We start from the raw sequence: 22,940 nt of genomic DNA on the forward strand, positions 1-22,940 counted from the left end.
GTGCTGAATTCTCTTAGCTTTTGCTTGTCTGTAAAGGTTTTAATTTCTCTGTTGAATCTGAATGAGATCCTTGCTGGGTAGAGTAATCTTGGTTGTAGGTTTTTCTCCTTCATCACTTTAAATATGTCCTGCCACTCCCTTCTGGCTTGCAGAGTTTCTGCTGAAAGATCAGCTGTTAACCTTATGGGGGTTCTTTTGTATGTTATTTGCTGTTTTTCCCTTGCTGCTTTTAATATTTTTTCTTTGTATTTAATTTTTGATAGTTTGATTAATATGTGTCTTGGCATGTTTCTCCTTGGATTTATCCTGTATGGGACTCTCTGTGCTTCCTGGACTTGATTAACTATTTCCTTTCACATATTAGGGAAGTTTTCAACTATAATCTCTTCAAGTATTTTCTCAGTCCCTTTCTTTTTCTCTTCTTCTTCTGGGACCCGTATAATTGGATGTTGGTGTGTTTAACATTGTCCCAGATGTCTCTGAGACTGTCCTCAATTCTTTTCATTCTTTTTTCTTTATTCTGTTCTGCCGTAGTTATTTCCACTATTTTATCTTCCAGGTCACTTATCCGTTCTTCTGCCTCAGTTATTCTGCTATTGATTCCCTCTGGAGAATTTTTAATTTCATTTATTGTGTTGTTCATCATTGTTTGTTTGCTCTTTAGTTCTTCTAGGTCCTTGTTAAACATTTATTGTATTTTCTCCATTCTATTTCCAAGATTTTGGATCATCTTTACTATCATTATTCTGAATTCTTTTTCAGGTAGACCACCTATTTCCTCTTCATTTGTTAGGTCTGGTGGGTTTTTACCTTGCTCCTTCATCTGCTGTGTGTTTCTCTGTCTTCTCATTTTGCTTAACTTACTGTGTTTGGGGTCTCCTTTGGCAGGCTGCAGGTTTGTAGTTCCTGTTGTGTTTGGTGTCTGCCCCCAGTGGGTAAGGTTGGTTCAGTGGCTTGTGTAGGCTTCCTGGTGGAGGGGAGTAGTGTCTGTGTTCTGGTGGATGAGGCTGGATCTTGTCTTTCTGGTGGGCAGAGCTGCAGCTGGTGGTGTGTTTTGGGGTGTCTGTGACCTTATTATGATTTTAGGCAGCCTCTCTGCTAATGGGTGGGGTGGTGTTCCTGTCTTGCAAGTTGTTTGGCATAGGACAGACAGAACCCTAGGACAAATGGTAAAAGCGAAGCTATACAGACAAAATCACACAAAGAAGAATACACATACACACAACAAGAGAAAAAGGAAAAGTATATATATATATATCGTTGCTCCCAAAGTCACCGCCTCAATTTGGGCTGATTCATTGTCTATTCATGTATTCCACAGATGCAGGTACATCACATTGGTTGTGGAGCTTTAATCCGCTGCCCCTGAGGCTGCTGGGAGAGATTTCCCTTTCTCTTCTTTGTTCGCACAGCTCCCGGGGCTCAGCTTTGGATTTGGACCCGCCTCTGCGTGTAGGTCTCCGGAGGGCATCTGTTCTTCACTCAGACAGGACGGGGTTAAAGGAGCCGCTGATTCGGAGGTTCCGGCTCACTCAGGCCGGGGGGAGGGAGGGGCACGGAGTGCGGGGCGAGCCTACGGCGGCAGAGGCCGGCGTGACGTTGCACCAGCCTGAGGCGCGTCGTGCGTTCTCCCGGGGGAGTTGTCCCTGGATCCCGGGACCCTGGCAGTGGCGGGCTGCACCGGCTCCCGGGAGGCGAGGTGTGGAGAGTGACCTGTGCTCGCACACAGGCTTCTTGGTGGCGGCGGCAGCGGCCTTAGCGTCTCCCGCCCGTCTCTGGTGTCCGCGCTGTTAGCCGCGGCTCGCGCCCGTCTCTGGAGCTCCTTTAAGCAGCGCTCTTAATCCCCTGTCCTCGCACACCAGGAAACAAAGAGGGAAGAAAAAGTCTCTTGCCTCTTCGTCAGGTCCAGACTTTTCCCCGGACTCCCTCCCGGCTAGCCGTGGGGCACCAACCCCTGCAGGCTGTGCTCACGCCGCCAACCCCAGTCCTCTCCCTGTGCTCCGACCAAAGCCCGCGCCTCAGCTCCCAGCTCCGCCCACCCCGGCGGGTGAGCAGACAAGGCTGTCGGGCTGGTGAGTGCCGGTCGGCACCGATCCTCTGTGCGGGAATCTCTCTGCTTTGCCCTCTGCACCCCTGTGGCTGTGCTCTCCTCCGCGGCTCTGAAGCTTCCCCTTCCGCCACCCGCAGTCTCCGCCCGCGAAGGGGCTTCTAGTGTGTGGAAACCTTTCCTCCTTCACGGCTCCTTCCCACTGGTGCAGGTCCAGTCCCTATTCTTTTGTCTCTGTTTTTTCTTTTGCCCTACCCAGTTACGTGGGGAGTTTCTTGCCTTTTGGGAGGTCTGAGGTCTTCTGCCAGCCTTCAGTAGGTGTTCTGTAGGAGTTGTTCCACGTGTAGATGTATTTCTGGTGTATCTGTGGGGAGGAAGGTGATCTCCGCGTCTTACTCTTCCGCCATCTTGAAGGTCTCTCCCGTTATTTTATAGTCTTTTCACACGACACGACCAGCAAAATACCTCTTAAATTGGAAAGAGACATAAGGCCTAATTCAAATTTTATCTTAGCAGACAAAGAAGCCATGATTGCCTGCCTGGTGGTTAACAGTGATCCATTCTGAATGTGACATTATTGTTACATGTTCTGGAAACAAGGGGCAGGACAGAATGAACCATATGTTCACATTTATATATATAATTTATAATTAGAGATGAATTGCAGGTATACATGGATGGATGGATGGATGGGGAGATAGCCTACAATCTTTCCTTTGGTGAAAATGTATTTCTTGAGTGATAGTAAAAAACAATAAAATGTGGGGTTTGGGTCTTGGTCTCTTTTTAGCTTGTTTGTTTTATATATTAAACACTTGTACTTCTCAGGTGCTGAAAAGGCAATAGAGATTCAGCTTTTAACTCCCCCAAAGATAGTGGAGTTGCAGAATCACCACTGAGTTGGCGTTTGGCTGTCCTGACGGCTGGTCTGGTGAATTCTAACTCGTGGACCTGGAGCACGAGAACCGGGGGCTGGACTGAAATACTCTTTGAGGGTAGACAAAGCCCTATACAAGCTTAGCAGTTTATAAAAGCTATTAAAAAATGAGCTCAGGGCTTCCTTGGTGGCGCAGTGGTTGAGAGTCCGCCTGCCGATGCAGGGGACATGGGTTCGTGCCCCGGTCCGGGAGGATCCCACATGCCGCGGAGCGGCTGGGCTCGTGAGCCATGGCCGCTGAGCCTGCGCATCCGGAGCCTGTGCTCCGCAACGCGAGAGGCCACAACAGTGAGAGGCCCGCGTACCGCAAAAAAAATTTTTAAAAAATTTTTTTAATGAATCATGGTCTGATAGACAAAGGAAAAAGAATTTGGATTGGTTTATTTTCTTCCAAGTGTGGGATCCAAACCAATATTCATTCCAAGTGTGCAATCAGAAACATCAGTCATCTGAGAACAAGGCGAACAGAGAACGCGTCCAGCGTTATGGGAGAGTGACAGTGGCAAAGAGGCCAAGAGACTACCTCTGCTTCCCAGGCGGACCACCATTAAAAGCCTGATTCCAGGCACTGCATGCATCTCTGGGCTTGGAGCCAGGCGGGTCGAGTTTGCATCCAGGACCACGGGGACCCGGCCAGGCCAGGTTCTCTCTCTGTGACTCAGAGTCCTCCTCTGTGAAGAGGAGGATACCCCCAGTTTATGAGGTCCTTCCAAGGACCCAGGGTCATAGGGTGTAGGATGCGTGGCCCAGGTTCTGGCCCAAGCGCGAGTCCAGGCTCACTAGGTGGTGGTGGTGGTGGTGATGGTGATTGCAGAGGTGATGGTGGTGGTGACAGTGGAGGTGACAGTGGTGATGGTGATGGTGCTGGTGGTCATGGCGGTGACACTAGAGGCGATGGTGGAGGTGGCGGTGGAATTTGCGTCCTTAGTGGTAGAACCTAAAACCAGCAGATGCAAAATTCAGCCTCAGCCTGTTCACACAGGAGGATACTTGGACACCGGTGTCCCGTGAGCAGACGGACAGGCCCTGTGCTCACAGATGGAATACAGAGGGACTGAGCAGGGTCCTGCCCGCAGGGACCTCACCTTCCAAAGACTGTCCTCCGTGTTTACCAGAAGAAAACTGACACCACAGTGAGGTCGAATTGATCATTTAACCTGTCAGTCTTTTGAATCCTATGTGGTCCTGTTGACTAATACACACTTGTATTGACACAATCCTGGTCTTCACTGCATTTTGGGTGTGGTTGGTAACACAGGGAGGTCAGTTAGCACATCAGAGCCTGCTTTGTGGTGGCCTTCCCAAGTCAAGGTATCCTCGTGTCCTGACGTATGAACCACCCAGAGATGCCAACATGTTGAAGTTAAGGCTGTGTGTCCTCAGTGCCTCTTGCTTGTGAAATGGCCTTGGAGGGGTCCAGGAGGAGCCTCTCTGTCTCTAGGGAAGACATCCATAAGTTTCAAGGGGCCCTCCCTGTAATCACAACTGCCACTTAACTGAGCACTTACTATGTACCAGGCCCTCTGTATGTCATGATGAAACCTTCTCTGGGGTATGATAACCCTCACTCTGCAGATGAAGACTCAGAGTCTCAAAAAGGTGAAGAAACTTGTCCTGGGTCAAGCTGGTAGGAAGAGGGACTGGAAGTGAACTCACTTCCCTGACCCCTCCCTTCCCACCCCTCTGCCCTGCACGTGCCTGGAGCAGTGTGCGACTCTGGCACCAGCCGAGGGCAATCCTGGGATGTGAGACAGCAGGAAACGCGTGGGCTCCAGCCAACCCAGCGCCCACCCGGTCAGACGTAGCCCGCTAAGGGCAGTCACTCACTGACCGTCCTCGCTGCCAGACACCCCTTCTGCCCGGATGGCCAAAGAATTAGTGCCGTGATTGCATAACTTTAGCAACTGAACTGTTTTCTTTCTCAAAAAATTTTACCTACAGTCCTACTACATAAAGCTTGGATAAACCGTTAAGCGGCATGTATTAGTACCCATTTATTCTGTAAGTTCAACTCTACGGCACCCACCGGAGAATTACTGGGAACAGAGCGGGTCCCTGTGTGAGCACCGCGTTTGGAATTAGGGTTTGGAATGGCAGCCGCAGGCTTGCATTGGCCTCAGCCTCAGTTACCCTCAGCTCGTTTTACTGGCCCCCAGAACGCTGCCTGAGGAGGGCCCTGACCTGCACGGTCCTGAGGCCGTGGAGAGGCCGGAACTGCAACTCGCCGGCCAGGAGGCATGTACAAGACACTCGGGTCTCAGGACAGCAGTCGGGGGCAGCCTCGTGGGTACCGCCCCCAAAGATGACGTGTCCCTCCTCAGATGCATTGATACTTATGTTATTACAGCTGAGTACTTGCTTTATAACTGATGTCTAAAGGAGCTTACGTAAGGAAAGCTGAGCCCAGTGCCGTTAGGCCTCCACCACCTGCCCCCGCCCCCGCCCCTGCCCCAGGGCAGTGCTCCTCAACCAGGCCCCCCTTTCCCATGTCTGGGGCGTGGCTCCCCCGCCCAGGCCGGTCTCACCCCACTTGTTGGTCTGGACCCCTTGGGGTTTCTGCCCAGGCTCACTGCAGCCGCCTAGGAGGACCGCACACGCAGCCTCATCACTGAAAACCTCACTTGGGTGAGTCTGGAAGACGCATGATGTGAGGCACGTCAGGTTAGAGTCTGAAGCCGTAGAAATCCTTTAACGGGAAGTTCCAGCGCATGGGCCGCGAGTCTCAGGTGGGTGGGGCGGCGGGATGGGGCAGGAGCATGGGGGATGCGGCTTCTCTGTGGCCCCTTCTGTCTGCACGGCCTCGGGTCCCCTGAGGGCCACGGCCAATCCCTCCATCCCCGAGTCAGCTGTGTCCCTGCAGCTGGCACAGACCCGTGGGACCTGCTTTCTTGTCTGTCCCGGGAGGCACCCAGCTTGCCCTTCGCTTCCCATCCAAGGGTCCCTGCCTCTCCGTCGCCCCTCGGCTCCACACCAGCTCCCTCTACTAGCCAAATGCTATTTAAATTCTGATTTTTGTCCTCTGGTTAACTTGTCATTTAATTTTCTCATCCGCTTGGCTTAAAGCCAAAGAGTATTCGTTCCAAATAAAAATGGTAAAGACCTTTCTTTCCTCTCCTAAGAATCTTATGTAAATGCAGCGCAGCACGCTGTTGGGAAGAGAGATTCGCAAGCCAGTTCTGTTATCGGTTATTAACCTCAGCTTCTAGATCTAGGTAACTTTTCTCTTGGTTATAAAAGCCCTGCATATTCATCGCAGAATAGTTGAGAAATACAGAGCAGCATAAAAAAGAAAAGAAAAGAACCCGTTACTCCACCAGACAGTGCGAACATTTCGGGACCTCTCCTGCTGGTGTTTCCTTTTCAGAGACAGAGGGAGAGAGAATCGCTTTCTTTCACATATTTTTTTATCTTGATCATTACATTAGCGGTATTCAAAAACGTGATTTTAATGCTATATAATGTTCCATCGTTGAGACTTACTAAGATGTAATCATTTCATTGCTTCGAGATATTCATCTTAATTCCATTTCTCTGCAATAACTAACACACAAGGAACAACGCCACTAGCTCTTTGCTTGCAAAGGGGCCGTGCAGGGCAGTGGTTTGGGCCTAAGGCTGGGAGGTGACTAGAACACTGCCTGGCACTTAATAAATGCTCTCTTTATTAAGTTTGCTGTTCTTTTCTCTTTTTTTTAATTAATTAATTTATTTATTTATTTTTGGCTGTGTTGGGTCTTCGTTTCTGTGGGAGGGCTTTCTCTAGTTACGGCAAGTGGGGACCGCTCTTCATCGCGGTGCGCGGGCCTCTCACTGTCGCGGCCTCTCTTGTTGCGGAGCACAGGCTCCAGACGCGCAGGCTCAGTAGTTGTGGCTCACTGGGCCAGTTGCTCCACAGCACGTGAGATCTTCCCAGACCAGGGCTCGAACCCGTGTCCCCTGCGTTGGCAGGCAGATTCTCAACCACTGTGCCACCAGGGAAGCCCCGTTTGCTGTTCTTTTCTTTTTTTTTTTAAAGATGTTGGGGGTAGGAGTTTTTTACTAATTAATTTGTTTATTTTTGCTGTGTTGGGTCTTCGTTTCTGTGCGAGGGCTTTCTCTAGTTGTGGCAAGCGGGTGCCACTCTTCATCGCGGTGCACGGGCCTCTCACTATCGTGGCCTCTCTTGTTGCGGAGCACAGGCTCCAGACGTGCAGGCTCAGTAGTTGTGGCCTACGGGCCTAGTTGCTCCGCGGCATGTGGGATCCTCCCAGACCAGGGCTCGAACCCATGTTCCCTGCATTGGCAGGCAGATTCTCAACCACTGCGCCACCAGGGAAGCCCTGCTGTTATTTTCTTAAGAGCACTTCCTGGAAATGGGATTCCAGGTCAAAGGGCACACATATGACCACACTGTTTCCCAGCAGGGCTGTCTGGACACACATTCCTGGAAGGGCATCCCTCTCCCCACTCCCAGCCAGAGTTGGTGCCTTCACTTTATTCAGATAAGCTCTTGGGGACAATGGGAGATTAGCGTGCAGTTGTGAGCAGTACTGCAAAATGATCTGTGTACCCTTCACCCCGTTTCCCCCAGTGTAACATCTTGCAAAATTACGGTACAGGGTCACTGCCAGGATGTAACCGTGAGACAGTCCCCCACCTTACGCAGACTTTCCCTGTTTTGTTGTGCTCATCTGAATGTGTGTGTTGAGTTCTGTACAATTCAATCACATATGTAGGGTCTCTTATCCACCACCACAGTCACAGTAGAGGACAGTCCCAGCCCTTTTGTGACCATGCCCACCTCCATCCTCCACCCAGAGCCCCACCCTCCTACCCCCCACCTCCATCCCTAACACTGTTCTCCATCTCTATAATTTTGTCGTTTCAGGAATGTCATGTAAGTGGAATCATACAGTATGTAACACTGTTCTCCATCTCTATAATTTTGTCATTTCAGGAATGTCGTATAAGTGGAATCATACAGCATGTAACCTCTTGGGGTTGGCTTTTATCCATGCAGCATAAATCCCTTGGAATCCATCTCAGTTGTGTAGATCAGTAATTCATCCACAGTGTGGACGGACCAGAGTTTGTTTAACATTCACCTGTTAAAGGGCATCTGGGTTGCTTCCAGATTTGGGCTCTCCATCACTTTTTCGTTCTTGCCAATGTGGTGGTTTGCCTCCCATTTCTTGGAGGCCAATGTGACTATTTTTAGAAGTCAGTACCCTAGTTTGGTTGGGTGGAGATTTCTGACGCCACGTAACACATAAAATTCATCATCATCAAGTAAATACAAGTATGATGAAGTGTCAGTGCTGAGGTTTAAGGTGCTGGGGGGCTGAGATCCATAGCCGACGTGGATGGAGCGAGGAGAGACCAGAGTGAACGTCGCTGGGAGAGGCGTCGAGTTCTCATTAACAGAGGAAGGAACTGGAGCCGGGTGCCGCGTGGAGGAACAGAGTTCGCCACGTGCCCTCAGGAAGGACAACTTGCTGGGAAAGGAGAAGTGCCTTTCTTCCCTCCCTGCTTCAGGACCTCGGCATCCTGGTGTCTACGCACCCCAGCTCTCATCTCCAGCTGTAGCCGTTTACCATCACTTCGGGGAAAAACTGCAGAAGAATTACAATGAGGACAATTTTACTCGAGATTCATTACTCCAAGTTCAAAGACGCTCCGTGAAAATTGTTGCTAACGCAGTCGGATAAACAATTTCACATGCGGTGCGAGCGTAACAGCAAGACGAACGTAAATGCATGTTTTGCAGCAGCCAACCCCAGAAGCACAACTTACCTGACATGGATAGCTCTGTATGATTTTGAAAGGGAACTAATACCATCCTGGTTTACGAGCTTCGTGAGCTGTCTCCCTGGTGAAAAAGGTTGTAGCCGGCCCGGCAGAGAAAATTCCCGGGGACACACTGCAGTCTCAGGAGGCCTCTGACCGTCCCCCTCCCTGCCTGGTCCCTGGTCCCCTTCCAACATCCACACACTGAACTCTTCTTTTGTGATAGTGGTGGGTTTTGTCTTTCTCAACCCAACCTAACTTGCCGTTTGGTTATCTTATTCGTCCAGGACTGGAAGCATTTCGCAGTATAGAGCCACAGATGTCTGAGTGAGAAACCCACAGCTTCCAGCGGTCACTGACTCCATGCCAGTCCAAACCAAAATTTGACAAAGCCAGCAAGAAATGTTCTCAGCAGCTGCAAGGAAGTGCCTCAGATAGAAATAGGAAACCAAACTCAGGTTCCCCTCTCGGAGCACAGGCACAAAGGGTGCTCATCCCAGCCCCCGAGGGTGCTTAGAGGTGCGGGGTCCGGGGACGGCGGGGCGGTGCCGTCTCTCTGCTCTCTGGTCATCTCTGCTCTGTTATCACTGCCCCTCCTGGGCGGGCTCCCCGTTACTCAGCGGAGGAAATTGTGTGCTTAACAGCCACTGCCGACCACGTTTGAGCTGAATGACCAGCGTAAGTGGGGCGGGGACAGTGACAAGTCGCTTTCACCTGTGGAGCCCAAATGAAAGGAGGCTCTACTAGAAAGCTTTCTCGTGCCTGAGCACCGCCCCCAGGTTGGCCCTCCCCCACCTCCACCCGCTTCCAGCAGCCAGGCTCATCCCGTGTCTGGACCGCGGAGGCCCGGCACCGGCAGCCAGCCCCCCACGACTCCTCCCCCATCCACCACCTTAAAGCAGGGAGGCAGGAAGGCAGAGGACAGCAGGTGCTGGACATCGACACCAGCACGTTTTGAAATCTCTTTTAAGAAGCTTCACCTGCGTGAATTCATACGTGGATTTTAAGTCGTGTGTGCCAGGGATCATAATCCTCAAATGCATGCTGCAAAACTCAGAGCTAATATCTGGCAAAGATGGAATACAGCATCTTTGTGCCACCTGGGCACCCACCCAGGCCGGCAGCCCCAGGCTCTGGGCCCACGGATAGAGCGGGACTCGGCCTCCAGGTCTGAAAACCCACCAGCATGGCAGCCACGACCATCGTGGGGCAGACATGGAAGCAGCTGCTGGTCAGCCGCGTGCCACAGTTGTGGACACAGGGACGGGGGCTGGGAGTGGAGCCAGGAGCGAGGGGGATGGAGCCTGAGCTGGTGAAACTGTGTGTGTCACGGTCCGGGCAGCCTCCCCGTGGTGGAGTCCGCTGCTGAACTGACGGACTGGTCACCAGAGGTATCTTCCTGAACCAGCCCCTCCAAACTGGAGAACGGGACACATTGGGCTTAATTCTGCACCTTTTAGGTTCACGAAATCACGGCAGGTGAGCCAGAGCACACACAGCCTGAAGGGAGAGGCAGACTGGAAGGAACCCTGGAAGCTTCCAGGGCCGAAGGTGGGGAAGCCGGATGCAGGGCCCTCACAGGAGGTGGAAGACCCTCCCGGGAAAGGTCCAGCAGAGGCGGGGCTGCCCCCATCCATGGATGAACATCTCAGAGCTTCTGCGGGTCTCGTTGAAGCCTGGGGCCCCGGTCCCGCCCCCGTCGTTGCTGGATTGCCTGTGTCCTGTCTCCCGTCCAGTGTACAGCTCATCGGGATTGGTTTCCAATCCAGAACATCTCAGCCGCTCCCCGCACGCTGTCCTCATGCTGAAACACGAAGCTGCGTTTCCCAGTGGAAGGTCCTGGAATCTCTCCTGAGGAACGTGGAAACCCTTTCATGCTGGGTTGGTTTGCAGAAGACCAGAGAGTGCCTTCCAGGAGCCCCGGCTGGGCGATGATCAAACCTCCATCCTCCTGACCTCATAACGGGAAACTCGCTGATGGATTATCTGAGCTGCCTGGCGGCCCGGAGACCATCCATCCTCCTGCTTTTCGACATGCAAACAGCAGCGTGTGGCTGGAACACGGGAACTCAGGGGCTGCTTCCTGCATTCTCCCCTCCATGAGCCTCTGAATGGGGGGTCCAGGGGGAGAGAGGAAAACACAATAGAATCCCGTCCTGGGAAGAGGCCTCTGGACTCAGAATGGACAAGTCACCCCCAGGCCTTTAGAAAGTGCCGTCCTGTCTCTTTAACCCCTGGACGTGAGCTGGCCGTGCTCTGACCATCTGCTCCACGGTTACCAGCCCTGGGTTCTAAGTATGTTGATGGAGGTGCCTTTGATACCAAGAAACAGAACCGTGCGTATATGGCAACTCAAGACACTGGGCTCTCCTGCCCTCTGCCCCTCCCCTCTGCCCACTGGGATCCGGCCTCCCTCCCCACCTTCTCCAGGGGCTGCACCTCCTTAGTGATCTCGTGGGTGGCCTGGAGTGGTCAGCCCAGGTCAGACTCCCCGTGACCCTGTGACTCACCCCAATTGCCACCAGCTCCGGATCGCTTAGTGAAGTTCTCACGAGGAAAGGAGATTGTGTGCTGGCCTGACAGTTGTAGGTCAGGCTGCGGGCAGGGGCAGGGTCCCCAGGTGCCAGGGCTGCCCAGCCAGGGCTCTAGGGAAGCGCCCTGTGCTTTGAGGGCTGTGGCTGGGCCACGGCAGTCCCCAGGGTCTCGCTCCCAAGTCCCCACCTGTAAGGACAGGCCTGCAGGATGTCTTCGTAAAAGTCCCCACCCAGCAACCCGCCTGGGAGGGCACAGCCCTGACCAGAGCCCTGGGCCCGTTTCCTGGGCTGCCCAACTGGGATGGGCCAAGGCCAGTCCCAACCATGCACTGAGCCAGAAAGCCCCGTCAGCCCGTGTGTGCCCCAGGACACTCATCTCTCTTCCCCGTCTGCACTGACTGTTGGTCGCTCCCCACAAAGCCCCAGCACCGTCCTGCTGAGAGCTCGCGGCCTGGAGCTCCCACCCCGGGCTCCATCCCCACCTGTCGAGAAACAGTGGAAACGGAGGAGCTGGGTTACATGTCCTTTCTTCTCGCTCTGGAAATCCTGCAGTCGTACATTTGAGGTCCTACTGAGATAAAATTGGGTGCCAGACAAAGGAGGGCCACAAGTCACTTTGGGTGCGTTTGGCAACTTGAAGAGCCCTGGAGACTTCCATCCACAGTCAGGATTTTAGAGCCACTGGGGACCTGGGGTTTCACAGGCAGCAGAGCTGGTACGCAGCTGGATTTGTGTCAGAGCAGCAGCGTCCTGAGGGCTCTGTCCAAGCACGTTCCCTCACGTGTTGCCCATCTCAGCCCTGAGAGGCAGGTGCAGCTGGCGTGATGGACCTCATTCGCAGAAAGGCAAACTGAGGCTACAGGGTGGTGGTGGTCTTGCCCACGACAGCGGAGGGGCGGGCAGGGCACTGGGAGGGAACCGATGGATAGAAGAATAACCGACAGGGAGCACAGGACCCCCTGCTCTTGCCAGGACACCATCGCCGGGTGGGGGGGGGGTGAATACAGATATTACATGCCGTGCAGAGCCTTCGAGTCAGAACTGTTTGGGTCACGGGTGTGTGCTGGACAGAGGGAGGCCTGGGCTGTGATCCTGACCCCCTGACCCCTCGCTGGCTGGGCCCAGGGGAGCTTCGTCCAGCTCTGTGTGCTGCTTCTTCTGGGGACCCCTCAGAACACAGCTTGGCGGGTGGCTGGTTTCCATGAGTATTTGTTACCCAGCTCTGCAGGCAGCAGGAAGGTTCCAGATGCCAAAGTTCCCTCTGACGTTCACAGGTCCCAGCTGAATATGAGGGAGGACCACAGCAGAAGAGAGGCCTCTGGGCTCCCCTTTTTTTCTCTTGTCCTGTTTTAACATCGCGGTGCTGCCGACCAAGCCACATGAAAGGGTGTGGGGTGACCTGCCGTGCTTAACTGACGAGCTGCAGCCCCGGGGCAACGTAAGACCCTTATTTCTCTGTTAATCATGCTGTCTCCACTTTTCACGTTTAAATTTCGTCTCACCAACGCTTTTTCCCCCCGCTGTTTATTTCTGGATAGAGGCTAAAGGATTTGCAGAATGATTCAGCATGGGAACAGAAAGCCTTGTACCCTCCTGACCAGGCTGCCTGGTGACGGGGGCGGGGAAGGGCTTCTTCCCAAGCCAACCAAGCCTTTGTGCTCCAGGGGCTGGTTTCCCACACCAGGAACCAGGAACACCCATCTAGGCCGGGAGCTTCTCCTGACACCTGGCCAAGAACTAGGCTGTCCAAGCACTTCCGACGCTAGGGTTCACGTGTTGCTTCAGCCCAGCCTCTCACCTGCGTTGGCCCTGCTAAAGGCTCATTGACTAACTAAATAAGGCAAAAGCCTGACTCTTGCACAGATGGGAAACGGCCACACGTCAAACTAACTTGTTAGCTGAACAAGGGAAACAGTTACAACCAGTTCAGAAGTGCGATCAAAGAGCCCTGCGTTTCTATACGGTAGAGGAATGTTGAAACGGATTTACAGATGGACACAGCACGGTTCTCCACTGTAATGGAAGACACCCGATGCAATCTTTTCTGCTTACTTCTGATTTCCTTCCATCCCCCCACCTCCCCCCCCCCCACCCGTCAAAAATAATCTCAAAGACTCTTCCAGACCCAGAAGAAGGCCGGTCCCTCACTAGGTTGGGCGGGATCGGTTACAAAGGGGCAGCGAGAGTGTCAGTGAGCCCCGTGGGCCCTTCTGGGTTTGTTTTGCTTCTTCATAAGTGGACTTTTTAAAGCTTTTATTAGTTGCTCTCCCGAGCCTAGGAAGCCATCACAAAAGACTCACTCCTCCAGATTTCATCTGCAGTGCTTATAAAGTTGGGCAAACTCCCCTCTTGTCGAGGCCCCCAGGATATTCCAAGCTCCCGGTCTTTCTTCCCACCTCCCTCCCTGGGGAGGGCCTTGTCGTCACTAACTTGCTGGGGCCACGCTCAGCTCATGACCAGCATCCGGCCTGCCAGCCCCCTCGCCCTGTGCCGGAATCTCCGGGCAAATCGAATGTTCACAGACGGAGCCGTCTTGTCCTCTGCCTCGGCCCACCCTCGCCTTTGACTGGGGTCTGGAATAAACCCACGCAGTCAGCCTGCACCAGGTGGACACGACCTTCACAAAGGCTTGAGTGGGAAAGTCAGAAATGGCCCCGTGTCAGTGGGCGAACGGCCTGGACCCTGCACCTCACCCGTCTTGGGCACAGCTGCAAAGGCCGAGGCGTGAGCTAAGGCCTGTGCTGGGGGCGCTGGGACGCACTGTCGTGAAAACGCGGGGGGCCGAAGGTGCAAGACTCCTCTGGTGGTGGGGTCGGGGGGCCGTGTGGAGAAGCTGGCCCCGAGTCCTGAGGGCTGAGAGGAGGGAGAGCGGAGGACGGTCTCTGGGAAGGGGGGACCCTGAGCAGAGGGCAAGGGAGGGGCACCCGTGGACCAGAGTGAAGGCAGGGGCGGGAGCTTGGCGAGGGCACAGCCTCGAGGGGCGCACCCCAGAACCTCAGGTGCCCAGCGACGAGGTGGACCTTCTCCGGTGGGCGTGCGGGGCAGCAGAGACATCTGCACGGAGACGTGGTACGACCAGGTTTGAGTTCTAGAAACCAAGGGTGGGTGCTGGGCTGAGACCCAGCAGGGCCAGGGCAGGGGCTGCTGCAGGGGTCCAGGCGGGACCAGCTCTGAGCCAGGCCGGTGGCCGCCGGGTGGACAGTGCCGAGCAAAGGCCCTGTCACCAAGGGTGCGAATACCACCTCGGGGGGCACGCGGGCAGCCCGGACAGTGGTGCTGGCTGAGTCTCGGCGTAGGCAGGCCAGTAGCACAGAGGAGGCCGTGGTAGTCAGGGAACAGCTACGTTTGCGGGGGAAAACATCTGCTTACTCTGTTTTACTGTTTCCAGTAAAAAAAAAAAAGATGCAAACTGATCTAGCTAACAAAATAGGGCTCTGGGCACTGAAAACTACCCTCTCTCCTCAGCTTGGCTCGCCCCACGCCCGCGGACTCCTGGTGAGCAGGAGGGGCCTTAAGCAATTAGCCAGGGAGAATGTTGACGGAAAACCTGTTACGGGAGCCTTGGCGTGGACTGTCCCGTGCGCGCTGTCCAGCCTTGGAGAGCAGCCCCCGCCTCTGTACGTGAAGCCCCCTCTCCCAGGGAGGGGTTCCGGAGCCCAGATTCACAGTCGGGGCCCCTCAGACAAGAGATGCTGATGTGACGTGTTTCTCTCCTGTCCAGCAGGGACTGGACACCCAGGCCTCCGGTGCAATTTGTTCACTATGCAGACCGACGGTTCCAATCGGACCCTTTCTCAGGGTGATTCCCTCTTGGATTTTGTCCTGCACCTCAGCCCCCAAATCCTAAAAGGCAATCTTTTGTTCTTAAGCTAATGATCTTAAGTTTCTTTTGCATAATGGCCCCGGAGGCCATTGGAGACCCCCTGCGATGTGATATCACTAAGCCGAGGTTGTTGATGGTGCGTCAGACATCACCATGAGGGGCACGAGGCAGCATGGCACCGCAGGTGTCCTTACGTGGGTGATAGCGTTGTTTTTCACAACTCTTTTCAGCGAACAGAAGAGTGAAGTTTTTCTCAACCTGTATAAATCGACTCAGTGAAGAGACGTGCATGGAACATTCCAGTGCCCACAGTTATTTTGTTTCTTCTTTGTAAAATTAACCTGCAGGTCGGGACCAGAGAGAAAGCTCTGGAATCTGACGTCACCACGGAAACCAGCTGCCCTGCTCCCGCCTGACCCTCACGGCCTTCTGCTTCTGTTTTGCAGGTGGTCTTCAGCAAGTACTGCAACTCCAGCGACATTATGGACCTGTTCTGCATCGCCACCGGCCTGCCTCGGTGAGTGACCCGGAATTGCCCCCGCCAGAGGGACGCCTTTAAATTCACCTGGAGGGAGAGGTACCTGGGAGGGCGAGTGGCCGAGTCTAGGGGACAAGAGGTGTGGTAGGGCCTGTGGGCTCACCTTGTACCTTGCACTCGGGACCTTTCGAATCAGTGGATGAGTCCCTAGAGGTTTCTTCAGCCGCTGCTGTGCTATGCAGTAGGAACCTTTGGGCGGAATTAGGCAGAAACTACTGTCTTAAGCGTTTCTTTTTTTCTTTCATTTATTCCTTTGCATTGGGAGAAAGGGTAAAGGACGGTGGTAGTGTTTAGACTTTGGTCCCCCAGCCCCAAATGATCCAGCAAGGGGGAGAGAGGGGCTCATCACAGATCAAGGTTTAGGAAAAGACTGATGTCAGAAATAAGTTGAAAAGACCAGAAATCTACCTTACAGAACCATAAGAATTCCAGAAGAATTCTTTTCCCCAAATCAACAGTTTGTTCCAGCCAGTGGGTTTTCTGTCCTAACTTCCCAACTATAGAGGGTGATGAGGGGCAGCTTGGCCTGCAGTTAACTAAAGTTGTGACCCAGGTCAAGGAGGGTGAGAGAGGAGGACAGCAGGAGCCGTTCAGAGTCAGGTGAGAAAAAGGAGAGTCAAGGATGAGACGACACACCCGAAGTGACAACAAGTAGCGGTTTGTAGCAGCAAGAAATAGCCCACAGTTTGGGGCATCTTTTATTAAGCAACGTGCTAAGAAATAAGTAAATGTTGTTCTTTAGAACCACCTGGGTTTTAGGTGTCACCCCCATTGCACAGATTTTGATACACAGCTGGAGACCAGAGAGTTAAGTCATGGGGTTAAGGCAACACCTCGCGTGAAAGACCCCACAGGTGAGAAGTTGGAGGAAGATTCAATTTATCCACTTAAAACTGTTTGGTAGGAGAGCTTTTTGCCGGTTTAGATAGACTCCCACAGGAAATGAAGTAGAAAGGCAAACCCTGCATTCCTCACTGGTTGATACAAATGTTCATTTCTACTTTGACACAACTTAATCTCCCAACTCAACAAATTACGCTTTCTCCAATTCCCATTTTAAATTACTCACACATCTGCTGAGCATTTAGAAGTACGCACACAGCCCGTAACTTTGTTTACAAGCTGAGGGCCAGTGTCCTGAGGCCGACTCCTCATGGCCCCTTGGGCAGGACGGGCCTGCTACCCGGGCTTCTACCTCGTGGGAGGCCCAGATTCAAGTGTGCATCGGGGGGACAACAGCGGGGTGAAGACACTGGCTTCTCCTGTCTTCCAGGAACACGACCATCTCCCTCCTGACCACGGATGACGCCATGGTCTCCATCGACCCCACCATGCCTGCCAATTCGGAACGGTAAGCGGCTGGTGGGCTGCGTCAGCTCCTTCTCGTGGTGTGTCTGACAGCTCTCTGCATGCACGGCAGGGTCTCCGTGGTTGTTTTATAAATTTACTGCTGCAGGAAAATCTGAATTTAAACCAAAGATGGGAAGGAGGCCGCTGGTTCCTTTGCAGAACTTGTCACTTTCCAAGAAAGTAGCAGGTCTAAGCGTGACCTTTCCGAGGCTCCACAAGAGCCCTCTGAGGGGGCATTTACAGATGGGGAAACCGAGGCACTGAGTGGCAGTAGCAGAGCTGCCCCCAGTCCATCCAGGCAGGAGATTCCCTGACCAGATTCCCTGGGCAGCGCTGGGCGTTGACCCCCTGGGGCAAGTCCTGGTGTTGTCAAGCACTGTCCACCGGCTACTCTGCCCAAGACGGCGGAGGTTGGGGGGTGGGAAACCTGGGGGCCAGAGGAGTGAAACCAGGAGAGACCTAGAGAGGAAAAGGCTTGGGCAGTAAACACACCTGTGAACATCTGTAAAACAGCCCGGCTGCATGTGGCCGGAGGGAGGGACTCCAAGCAGAGCCTCTCCCGTCCACGCCCGCCCCTCTGCCCAGCGTCTGGCGAGGTCCCCGGTAGTCCACACTTTGTATTTGCAGTAGGGCCAGGCAGAATCCAGCCCACGTGCCCTGCGAGGCCGGAAGCAGGAGCGTGATTGGGAGTGGGGTGCCCCTCGGGACCCCTGTTACCCCTGCCCCTCACTGCATCCCCCTGCGAGGGACACGTGTCAATCCGGCCATCAGGGTGTGCCCCCGCCGACTGAACCAGGCCAGCTGCTCCAGCCGCAGGAGAGAGCATGCCCAGGCAGACCCTCGAAGTTCCCGGCCACTGGAGGGCCCTGGCCCCCTGACGGCAGCGTGGGAATATTTGGGCTCCCATGATGGGGTCCCTTGTACCTCCGCTGTAGGTGCCCCAAAGGTTCCCCCGACCAAAGGTGTGTGCACACCTGAGCGCCCAGGGCTGGGCACCAGCCCTTCTTCCTCTGTCCCCCGAAGCCACCTGTCAGCCATCCACGCTGGCCTAGGTGCAGGATGCCCGGCCCCAGGCAAGGGCTCAAGACCTCGCAAAGACTGCCAGGCTTTGGTGCAGAAAGCCCGGCAAGTAACAAACCCTTGGCGTGTACAAGGTCCTAGAACATTTGAACAGCTTCCGATGTCCTCCGAGCTCCGTGGTGAGCGGCCAGCACTGTCCTTCCCCGAGCATCTGGGCGCTTCCACCCAGTCTCCCCTCCCCCTCCGCTGCATCCGTCAATCTCCTGAATTTCTGATTCCGTCATCAGGAGCTTCTGCCCCCACGCATCCCGGCTCTGATTACACTCTGATTATCGTCTCCGGGCTCCCCGGAAGGAGCGATGCTAATTGAATCCCCAGAGGCTCCGGGAAGATTGTCGTAAATTGTGGCATGAGGTCCAGCCTGATCCAGATCTGTATTCATGAGGAAAGTCACGAGTGACCTGTCACCCCTGACGTCCACAAGATACAACGATGTCATCAGGGGGAAGTGCCCTGTCCGTGCAAGCCGGTGTCTGATGGGGCAAAACTGCATTTTTCCCGAATTAATTTAAAGCAGTTCGTAGTTTGTCGACTCTGTTCTGTCACCTTGTCATATCTCCTTAGGCTCTTTATTCTGTGCCAGCCCTTCTCGACGGGGGGCAGTTTTGTTCCCCAGGAGACACTTGGCGAAGTCTGGAGCATTTTGGCTGCCACGCCAGGGGCTGGGGTCTGTGGCATCCAGCAGGCGGAGACCAGGGCTGCAGCTCTATGTCCTGCAGTGCCCAGGACTGGTTCCACCCCAGACTCACCTGCCCAAATGTCAGTGGTGGCGAGGCTGAGAACCGGTCCCCACTGCTTTCTCGTCGCAGAGCTGCCCGGTGTCCCCCAGGCCACCAGCCTCACGCACACCCTGGGGGGCTGGCTGAAGCAGAGCCCCCTCTCTCCCTCTCCCCACCCCCTCGGGGCCCCAGAACTGGCATTTCTGCAGGTTCCCAGGTGGCGATGCTGTTGGCCGGGACCTCCTTAATCACTGTTCCCAGCACTGGGCATCCCCTCCCCTGTCTCTGTCTGCTCCCTGCATGTGAGATCATGGACTTCTCCTTTTGACCAGCTGCCTCCATCATCTTCCCCCCGTCTGTGTCTGCTTCCCACTCTCTGCCCCTGAAAGGCGGCGTTCCCCAAGATTCCCTTCCCGTCTGCTCACCTCCCCCTCCCGGGTCATGCGTGAGGCCCAGCGAGGCCTCCAATCTGTTCTGTTTGCTTCTAATTCTCCAGTCCCACGGTTCCAGCTGCCGTCGGGGGTCCCGCCCCCTCTAAACATGCGTGGTATAACCTAGTCCAACCAAACCAGTGACCGTCAGCCCTGCCTGCAGGTTCAAACCACCAGGGATCATCAAAAAGGCTCTGGTGACCAGAGCCCCACTAGGACCCAGGAAATGTGGATTTTTGAGGGATTTTTTTTTTAAAGCTCACCGGGTGATTCCAATATGCAGCGAGGGTGAGAATCACTGGTGTAAAGTGGGCAAAAGCTAAGAAACTACTCTTGACCCCCAGGGGGGTGCTCAGCCTGCCAGTGACCAGAAGGTCACCTCTACCAGACACAGGGTTTCCCCTTCTCGGAAAGTGCTGGAAAAATTTTGTTTCCTCCCAGAAGACGATCAAGTCAGGTCGTGTCCCTCCAGCTTCCTCCACCACTGAAGACCCTGCAGCCCTTCGGTCCAGCCTTGTCAACGCCTGTACCCTGCCCCCAGCCTCGGATTCAGGAACCGCCTCCCGGGAGAGGCTCTCCTGCAGGCGCCAGCTCGTCCACCTTGCCTGCTTTCTGCCCAGTTCACGCTCGCAGGGGCTGCTTTTCACAGCCTCTTCTCCAAATTACGAGGGCTCTTGACTGTGACCACCTGGTTACTGATCAGTAGTCGGGGTCCCAGTTTTCCCATCTCTTATACTAAACTTTTCGGCTCATTTCAAACCACATCTCATGACCTGACTCTTCCTTCAAAACGCTTCTTCCCTTAACGATCAGAGAATGTTCAGACCCGCATTTTAAATAACCTGGTACATATTTGCCTAAGTCAGAGAGGCTCTAATCTAGCACAGGGCTGAGTAGCTTCCTCTCTCTTTTGGAGCTGATAAGAAAGGTGATGGATTGCTAATCACCCTCATTCCTAAAGACAAACACAAGTAGACACATCCCAGCTTCGTTCATATCACACTCGGCGGGACCGAGCGTCTGGTCCCAGCGCGCTCCTTTCTGGACAAGGGGACGTTGTGGATCCCATGGTGCCCCGCTGACCATTGTGTTGCTTCTTGACCACCCTTCCGTTTCTGCCTCTGCTGCTTCAAGATCCTTGTTGAAGGAGAGAAACAGACCCTTAAGTAGTATGAGGGAAAAGGGGGCGTGTGGAGAGAGGGGAGGGCCGGGACGGCACGGCACACGTGATACACACGCTCCTGCATTTCCGGTTTTAGCCAAGTTGTGATACGTGCAGCTGTCCACCAGATGAAATGGCTGAGCACTTACGAGGATGGTGTGTGTGCCCATCCCCTCAGCTGGGGAGAAACGCTTCCTGGATTCCGACGCAGCTCCCAGTAAACGTGTTTGAAAAGAGGCATTTTGGAAAAAGGCAAATCCAAGTTCAAGGCAGATGGAAAGTGGTTTATCTCAGTTCTGTGGCTGAGGAAGAAGTGATGAAGCTGCGACTCAGCTTTGGCCGGGGCAGGAGTTTCTTCAACCGTGGAAGAAGCATAACTGCTTCTGAGAACATTCCTGCTGTGAGTCAAGAGGATTAAGGAGCCAGGGGCCAAGAGTAATCTTGGGGATCCAGCTGTGGTCAGCGCCTCTGACACGGGGAGCGGGGGGCGTTTCGGGACACGCGGCTCTTGTCTCTCCCCATCCACGCCTCCGGCACCTCCTCTGTGCCGTCACTGTCACCTCCCGGCCAGCGTAGGCTTGTGGGGAGCAGGGGAAGGAGAGAAAAGAGAAAGCGGGGAAGGGACGGCCCCATCCTGCGCCCCTTGGGATCCCGGGATCCCGTCTCTCCACCCACTGCCCCAGCATCAGTGCTGCTCATGGGGCTGAGGGAGGAGGCGAGAGGAGAGGTGACGCCCACCCCGCCTTGGCTCTCCGCGCCCCTCAGCCCATCGCCGCAGCCCTGGCCCCCCCCTAGGCAGCACTGACACGTGCTCTGGATACGCCCCTGGTTCAAAGTGAGCCCCACACACGCGGTGGGCTTCAAGGAGGTTCCCCCCTTCGCTGAGCCGTGGCTCCTGGAAACCTGCAAGCTGGCGAGGCTGACGGCTGCTGGGAGGGCCCGGGGAGGGTGGACCCGCCCTGCTCGCCATCAGTGTGAGGACAGAGGCAGCTAGTATCCCCTTGGCCAAGTCCCGCCCCAGCCGGGTGTCTCACCTGCTCTACAGGTGGAGCCACACTTCAAACCGCGTGGACTCTGAACAGGATGTTCTGTGATCTCCCAGGACCCAAACACCATCACCATGAAACCTCTGTAGGGAGTGTTCCCCAAGTCCCAAATAACCAACTTCCGGGGGCCTTTGGAAGAGGACCTTTCCCCAAGCAAGGTGCATGCTCCTGTGGGGGAGGGGGGTGGGGGTGACTTGCCCCTCACGGGCTCCACCAGGAGGAAACTCTTGTGAGGAGGCGGGACTTGAGACCACCGTGGGCTTGTCCGCCCATCACCTATTCGTGCCACGCAGTTTTTATTTTTATACCTTATTGGCATTTTAAATGTAAACAATCTTCCGTGTGCCCTATAACTGTTAAACCACAGGTAGGATGCCCAGTTAGCCACTGTTAAGAGTCTGGTGTTTGGTGTGACTCCTTCCAGAGTCTCTGTACCTTCTTTCTCCGTCGCTGAGCCGATTCTCCGTCTGTGACCCTGTAACTTGCCGTGTCTCCCTAACGAGGTGTTGTAGGCAACCCTCCACGTCAGTACTTGCTCATCATCTCCATCTTTTTGACAACTGAATGACACACCACAGTTCAGCTGATGTGTCACCCAGCCCCGGCAGAGAGGGGCCCGAATATTTCTTAGCCATTCAAATGGCAGCATTCACGTCCTTTCAACGTGTACTTGACCGTGGAACGTAGGATCTGTGAGGGCAGAGCGTTCTTGTCTGATTCACTCTTTTGTCCTTTTTTTTAATTTATTTTTTTACTTTTGGGTGCATCGGGTCTTTGTTGCAGTGCGCAGGCTTCTCATTGCGGTGGCTTCTCTTGTTGTGGAGCACGAGCTCTAGGCGCGCAGGCTTCAGTAGTTGTGGCACATGGGCTCAGTAGTTGTGGCTCGCAGGCTCAATAGTTGTGGCGCTCGGGCTTAGTTGCTCCACAGCACGTGGGATCTTCCCGGGCCGGGGCTCAAACCCGTGCATTGGCAGGCGGACTCTTAACCACTGCACCACCAGGGAAGCCCTGATTCACTCTTATATCACCAGAACCCAACCACACTGAGCACTGAGTGTAAAACGTGTTGAATGAATGAACGAGTGACATGTGAAGGTATCCCTGTGTAAGATAACCAAAAGAGTTAACACTTTCGTTCCTAGGTTCACGTGCTGAGACAAAGGATTTTACATTTGAATCAGTGCTGCTAGGTTGCTTTCCCATAGGTGATGGCAATCCGTACTCCCACTAGCAATACCCGTGAGACGCTGAGTCCCTGTGCCTCATAGCATTCATGTTACCAGGTTCTAAATTTGGGTAAAAAAATAGCCTCTTTCTCTTCCCTGGTGGCGCAGTGGTTGAGAGTCCGCCTGCCGATGCAGGGGACGCGGGTTCATGCCCCGGTCCGGGAAGATCCCACATGCCGCGGAGCGGCTGGGCCCGTGAGCCATGGCCGCTGAGCCTGCGCGTCCGGAGCCTGTGCTCCGCAACGGGAGAGGCCACAGCAGTGAGAGACCCGCGTACCGCA

General features: G+C 54.3%; 1 protein-coding gene across 4 annotated transcripts in view; it reads left to right on the top strand.

The window, feature by feature from the left end:
- The window catches only part of PDE9A (phosphodiesterase 9A), a 99,894-nt gene that overhangs the window by 20,066 nt on the left and 56,888 nt on the right, over positions 1-22,940 (top strand). For all 4 annotated transcript variants that reach the window (XM_032631630.1, XM_032631631.1, XM_032631633.1 and 1 more), the window contains exons 2-3: positions 15,554-15,624; positions 16,919-16,996. In XM_032631630.1, the coding sequence (XP_032487521.1) occupies positions 15,554-15,624; positions 16,919-16,996 (149 nt within the window). The remainder of the gene's footprint in view (positions 1-15,553; positions 15,625-16,918; positions 16,997-22,940) is intronic.

This window comes from Phocoena sinus, chromosome 4 (genome assembly GCF_008692025.1).
Source record: "Phocoena sinus isolate mPhoSin1 chromosome 4, mPhoSin1.pri, whole genome shotgun sequence".
In the NCBI taxonomy this organism is placed as follows: domain Eukaryota; kingdom Metazoa; phylum Chordata; class Mammalia; order Artiodactyla; family Phocoenidae; genus Phocoena; species Phocoena sinus.